This window comes from Drosophila kikkawai, chromosome 3R (assembly GCF_030179895.1).
Source record: "Drosophila kikkawai strain 14028-0561.14 chromosome 3R, DkikHiC1v2, whole genome shotgun sequence".
Lineage (NCBI taxonomy): Eukaryota > Metazoa > Arthropoda > Insecta > Diptera > Drosophilidae > Drosophila > Drosophila kikkawai.
This window is the reverse complement of record NC_091731.1, coordinates 7,620,428-7,627,082: the sequence shown is the minus strand read 5'-3', so window position 1 is coordinate 7,627,082 and position 6,655 is coordinate 7,620,428. Positions and strand designations below refer to the sequence as shown.

Sequence of the window (6,655 nt, the reverse complement as noted above, 5' to 3'; positions counted from 1 at the left end):
AATCGGTTTGAAATTTGGAACATAACTTCTTTAGGTAATTCTACAGGTACTCACGTCGAGCTTTTTTTTAAATTTAAATTTTAATATATTTTTAATTAAACAAATTAACTTAATTTTTTAGACAAAAATCGTGGTTTTGACTTCCAATTTTTATAAAAAATTGGTGAAAATTTTTAAAAATAAAAACGCCACGTGAGTACCTCTGGACACTTATTCTTTAACGTATATAATATATATAATTTTTTATATAATAATTATAATTTTTTTAGGTCGGATGATTCTGTGGACTGTTAGGATAAACACCGCAAACCAACTTTTTTTTATAGGCGATTTCCTATAACTTCTCTACCTCTAAATGTTATGTAATACAAAATGTAACAAAAATTGTTCAAATGTTGTGTTATTATGTAGTATTTAATTCATTAAGCTAGCTTTAGCCGTTTCGCCACAACAAAAAGAAAAGAAATTTGGCCCATTTTGCACAGAATTAACCTTACCCTCCTCTTAAGTATATGTATAAGTTTATATATTGTTATACCCTTGCAGGGTATTATAATTTCAGTCAGAAGCTTGCAACGCAGTGAAGGAGACCTTTCCGACCCTATAAAGTATATATATTATTGATCAGCATCAACAGCCAAGTCGATCTAGCCATGTCCGTCTGTCCGTCTGTCCGTTTCTACGCAAACTAGTCCCTCAGTTTTAAAGCTATCTGAATAAAACTTTGCATATAGTATTCTATATACTCTCACTGATATATATGATAGGCCGGATCAGACGACTATATCAAATAGAAATGTTCGAAAAATTTGTAGAAAAAAAATTATAACTTGGCTGTTTTTCAACATTTTTGAACCATTTTTGAGATACGGCCAATTTATATTATTTTAGATTTTCGTTTTTAATTTTATAAAAATCGGACGACTATATCTTATAGCTGCCATAGGTACGATCGGGAACTTAATAAAAAACAAGAAAGGAAGCTAACTTCGGCACGCCGAAGTTTGTATACCCTTGCAGATTGGTTTTCATATTTATATTATAAATTATAATGCCGAAAACACACACAACAAAGAGTTTCATAACATTGTTTCATAACATTGTAGCTGCAATGGAAGCGATCGGTAAATGTAGAGAAAATATAAAGCTCGGAATGTAAAACTTTAAATGTCAAACTGTAAACATAATAAGTATAGGTAAAATGTTATGAAACTCTTTGTTGTGTGTGTTTTCAGCATTTTGTTTATGCTATGTATAAATATACAACTTTTTTATATATTTTCCGATATTTTTTTCTAACTATTTAACCAGAATGGCTAGATTCTTAATGGCCCAATTGCAATCTGCAAGCGTCTACAAACTTCGGCGTGCCGAAGTTAGCTTCATATTCTTTAATAGTAGCGCACCACACTCTCGCCGTTCATCGCCACTAAGTGCCATCAACAGCGATTTCATTTTCCTGTTTAGTAGACTCTTTTCTACATAAAAGACATTAAGAAAATCGTAAACAAAACAAAAGAACACACTTCTATATCTTCAGTGTTCTTTTTTGAATTCGTCCGGGAGTGGTTATGCCGGTGGGCAACCTTGAAATAGTGAGTTGTAGCTAGCCCAAAAGACATAGATTTTACCTATTGATCTGTATAAGCAGATACTCAAAGACTTAATATTTATTTTGTGACCCAGCTCATTCTTAGAGAAAGAAACCGGTTGTTATGCTAATCGTCTCGCTTCGAGTCGGAAACCCACTATAGTGACAGCAGTCTATAGAGCTGGCCATTATCACTATTAGCAACGTGCGACTAGCTTTGAATCACTTCCGCGACGAAAACGCTGGTGCAAATTGAAAGGCAGCCAAAAACCCTCACAAACGCAATTCTTTAAAAATATTATAGTTAGCTTTAAAATGTTAGTGGTAAGCTTTTAATAGCAGTGTCTAACATATTCAAGATGATTTTGGTTGCTTAAGCTTAGGCAAGAGAAGCGGGCAGGTAATATGTATTCACTGGGTTAGTGACACTGCTGGATAAGGGAGTTTGATAGGTATAACCAGCCGTTGCTCCCGTCGTGGTGGGGATCTCTGGAATCCCTGTGGTGCTCTTGACTGGGATCACTGGCGTCGTGCTTGTTGAGACTGGAGGCTCGGGATGTACTGTGGGCTTCGGCGTTTCGACAGCACCTTCTGTGGTTGTCGAGTAGATGGTTTGAGTTGAGCTTGTAGAGCTTTCATCCGGATAATAGTCTGTGTTTACCTCAGTGGTGGAGTGTGTGACCGGCCTCTCCGTCGTGCTTGTGGTAGAGGAGAAGGTGACAAACTTACTGATGCCGAACCCAAAGCCACCGCCCGAGGACTTAGCCTGCAGCACGCTATTTAGCAGCTGAATCTTGGTAGAGATGAGACTGGAAATCAGCTGGGTGTTGACGGGAGAAGCCGCCGGTGTACTGCCGGAGGAGTAGCCTGACGAAAGACATGGAAGATTAGTTTGCAGAAGAGAAGATCAACCGGCAGCTGGCGTACCACCGCTCGGTGCAAAAACTTTGATGAAAATCGGTTTCGCGTCAGCCATGATGGCTATGCTGCAGGCTAGCAGAGCCAGAATCGATATAGTTCTAAGCATGGTGCTGGCGTCTATGTATTGACTGGCCGCCGCGAATCAACGCTCACTTTTATATCCATCGCTGGGAAGATGGCTCAGCCGATTTTGTTGTTATTTTATTATTGTCGAGCGCCGAAGCTTTGAGCTCCGACACTATATCTCGAGATGTAAGCAAACATGATTCTAGCGTCCCCGGATGAGGCCGCTAGTGTCATGAAGTGGTGAGTACGGAGAAGCAAATGTCTTTTTTAATTTTTAGGTAACATGAGGCATTTTCAATCCTATACTCATACAGTACCAAATTTAACTGTAGTTGCACGTACAGAAGTATTAAATAGGGGAAAGACGCTTACGACCCCTCGTTGTGTATTCATATGTATGTACATATGAATCGTAGAAGCTAACTACACTAAGAACTTTCCGAAAAATGAAGAGTAGCAGGTATTGAATAGTCGAATCACAAACAAATTACGTTTCTTCATTTTGTTTACAAATGTTACACAAATGAATTAGAACAAATTGTATTTCGTTGTCTTTACATATGTATGTATATTTGGTCTTGACCTAATACAAGGTTATCATTAGGCCACACACCTTTCTTACAAATTGTTCATTGTCATCTTTATAAAATATCCAAAGGATTTCTGTTACTATAAGCTAGAATCATCATTGCATAAACATTTGTTAACCATTTAAATATGGATATGTTTGTAATAAAATATATTATCTTTCTTCGTCATCTTAATTTTTGATCGAAATCGACACGACCTCGAGTTTAAAAGAACATTGAAATTGCTATATTTTATATATGTATGTATATACATTAAAAGTCACACCAGCTATGGCGGATACTCATACTATATACCTATATATTTATATATATATATATATATACAGTTAATATATTATATTTGGTGGCCATGGTCAACAACTTTTTTACCCTTGCAGGTTATTATAGTTTCAGTCAGAAGTTTGCAACGCAGTGAAGGAGACATTTCCGACCCTATAAAGTATATATATTCTTGATCAGCATCAATAGCCGAGTTGAAATAGCCATGTCCGTCTGTCCGTTTCTACGCAAACTAGTCCCTCATTTTTAAAGCGATCTGAATGAAACTTTACACATAGTCTTCTTAATACTCTCACTGCTATAGGGGAGAGTGGGGTTAGGTGAACCATGGGGATAGATGAACCACTACAAATATTTAGCCTTCTGTCATGATTTGGTGCGCCATCTTATGTGTGTTGCTTACTAAGTCCATATTCTAACCTCACACCCACGCACAGTCGCGTTAAACGATTGTTGTCGTTTTTATCGCTAATCGAAGTTTGTATTCGCCGTTTGCAGCTTCAATTGTGACCTAACGTTTTCTTGAAAAAATTTTATCGTGCTTCGCCAGTGGCATTAAACTTCATAAAATTGTATTTTATCGTAAGAGGACGCAAATTATGATATTTCCACGGATAGCTCACGCAGTTTAAATATTTTATGTTTTCTTCAAATCACTTCTAATTGGCTAATGACTTGTGGGGATACATGAACCAGTACTTGTGGAGATACATGAACCAGTACTTGTGGGGATACATGAACCACCTTTCCAAATTTGATGTTCTAAATTTTCCATCGCAGGCTGCCAAAATGTTGAGAAACTACAAACAAAATATCAAATCAGGTTTTGAAAAGAGTGGAATTTTTCCCTTCAACCCACAAAAGTTTTCTGCATCTGACTTTCTTGGGAGTGATTACACTAACAGAGACATGAACACAGAAAACACTCACAATCAAAATTCTCAACAAATGGCAATCGTACAAGATGAAAATGTGCTCCTGAACACTCCTGCGAGGAACAATACCTCAGTCGAGTCCGCAATGTCTCCCAATATTGACCTGGATGACGTTCTTTTGATGATCAGAATGCATGGGTTCTTGCCAGGAAAATCGCCAGAGGACTTACGAGGGTACCCAAAGACTAAACCACGAAAACAGACGACTCGGGAAGAAAACGAGGAAGGAGTATCATTGCTACAGACTTACCGCAGAAAAATTGATCGCGGAAAAACGCAATCAGAAAACTCAAGAAAAAATAAAGAATAAAAACAAAAATAAGAATAAATAGCAATATTGTAATGTTTGATTTCACGCTGTAAAGGTGCAATGTTTATATTCGAACTGAAAGAAGGCATGCACAAAGAAAAAAATTACACTTTTTTTATACAATTGTAGTTTTTGTGTTATCCTGATAGGTGGTTCAACTATCCCCATAGGGTGGTTCAGGTATAAAAGATAGTATTTTTGCATAATACTCAATATTGCAAGGAATGTGGGCTCTTTTAGATTTCTATATAGGCAGACCCTTACGTCGAATAGTTCAGTCATAATAATGTTTATAAAAAAAAGTGGTTCACCTAACCCCACTCTCCCCTATATGTCGGAACGAACCGGACAACTATATCATATAGCTGCCATATAAAAGGTCGACATATTATCATACAAAAAATTATAACTTGGCTGTTTTTTAACATATTTTCATTATTTTAAAGATATAGCCATTTTATATTATTTCTGAATTTTGGTAAAAATTTTATGAAAATCGGACGACTATATGATATAGCTGCCATAGGAATGATCGGGAAATTAATAGGAAAAAAATTATAACTTCTTTGTTTTTTAACGTATTTTCATCTACTCTGAGATATAGGCTTATTTTGTTATTCTAGAATTTTGGTATAAATTTCATTAAAAATCGGACAATTATATCATATAGCTGCCATAGAAGCTATCGGTAGATGTAGAGAAAATGTAAAGGTGTGAATGTTAAACTGTAACTATCAAACTGTAAACATAATAAGTATGTATAGGTAAAATATAATGAAACTCTGTTTTGTGTGTGTCTTCAGCATTAGAATTTATAATATAAATATCAAAACCAATCTGCAAGGGTATACAAACTTCGGCGTGCCGAAGTTAGCTTCCTTTCTTGTTGATAAACTTTGATTTGGCTGTCTACTATTTGCCTGCAATATGGGCAGAGCAATAGAGACTTCGCCGCTTTTATTTTCATCACTTTGTAGCACTCAAAACATATTTTGAAGTGGCTACAAGGTAATAGTACCATATCACGCGGAGTGTCAAGCAAAATTATACAGTTAAGAACTTCAACCATTTGACTGAAGTGTAAAGTATTGTCCTCATCTTCATCTTCAGTATTATCTGAGCATGACTGCTCTTCAAATTTGGTGTCCCACCTAATCAAATCATTTTTTTGAATAATTAGGCTGCCAAAAAACTCGTTTAATGATATTGTTGCGCTCTCCCAGTCCCTGAGAAGCTCTTCTATTTTGTTGCCCTTGACTCTCTGCTTTTTTCGCTTTGCGCTTAGCGCGGTTAAGTCGCCATCCAGAGCATTAGCTAAAATTACGCTTGTAGCATAATCCTCATTTCGAATAACTTCGAGGAATTGGTCGAAGCGGCCATGCTTTTGCCATTTCCGAGCTAATGCAGCGTTGAAGGACTCCAATGAGCTTGTTGTTCGCATAACCTCAGCGCGCACAGAGAATACATCAGGTGTGGTCTGGGGAAAAAAAGTAAAAATACATGAATGAGAAAAACTATTAAACAAGAAAGGAAGCTAACTTCGGCACGCCGAAGTTTGTATACCCTTGCAGATTGGCTTTGATGCTTATATTATAGATTTAAATGCTCAAAACACTCACAAAACAGAGTTTCATTACATTTTACCTATACTTATTATGTTTACAGTTTGACAGTTACAGTTTTACATTCACACCTTTACATTTTCTCTACATCTACCGATCGCTTCAATGCAGCTATATAATATAGTTGTCAGATTTTTATGAAATTTATACCAAAATTCTAGAATAATAAAAAAAAGCTTATATCTCAGAGTAAATAAAAAATAAAAAAACAACGAAGCTATTTATTTCTATTAATTTCCCGATCGTTCCTATGGCACCTATATCATATAGTCGTCGGATTTTCATAAAATTTTTACCAAAATTCTGAAATAATTAAAAATTGCCATATCTAAAAGATTATG

The 6,655-nt window shown here is 36.0% G+C and overlaps 1 protein-coding gene across 2 annotated transcripts; it reads right to left on the bottom strand.

Annotated features, from left to right (window-relative positions):
- Nucleotides 1-1,964: 1,964 nt before the first annotated feature.
- Nucleotides 1,965-2,620, bottom strand: LOC108071214 (mucin-3A). 2 transcript variants are annotated; one of them, XM_070287310.1, is made up of 3 exons: nt 2,519-2,620; nt 2,253-2,458; nt 2,037-2,182 (listed from the first exon to the last, which is right to left on the bottom strand). In XM_070287310.1, the coding sequence occupies exons 1-3, from the start codon at nt 2,616-2,618 to the stop codon at nt 2,111-2,113; spliced, it is 378 nt and encodes a 125-aa protein (XP_070143411.1). In that variant the 5' UTR covers nt 2,619-2,620; the 3' UTR covers nt 2,037-2,110. The 2 variants fall into 2 exon arrangements, with proteins under 2 accessions (XP_017017384.1, XP_070143411.1); XM_017161895.2 differs by having other exon boundaries at nt 1,965-2,458.
- Nucleotides 2,621-6,655: the final 4,035 nt, after the last annotated feature.

Coding starts and splice junctions, on each gene's coding strand:
- LOC108071214 (XM_017161895.2), bottom strand. CDS start 2,618: ATGCTTAGAACTATATCGATTCTGGCTCTGCTAGCCTGCAGCATAGCC. Junction 2,459..2,518: donor AGTTTTTGCACCGAGCGGTG/GTACGCCAGCTG, acceptor GTCTTTCGTCAG/GCTACTCCTCCGGCAGTACA.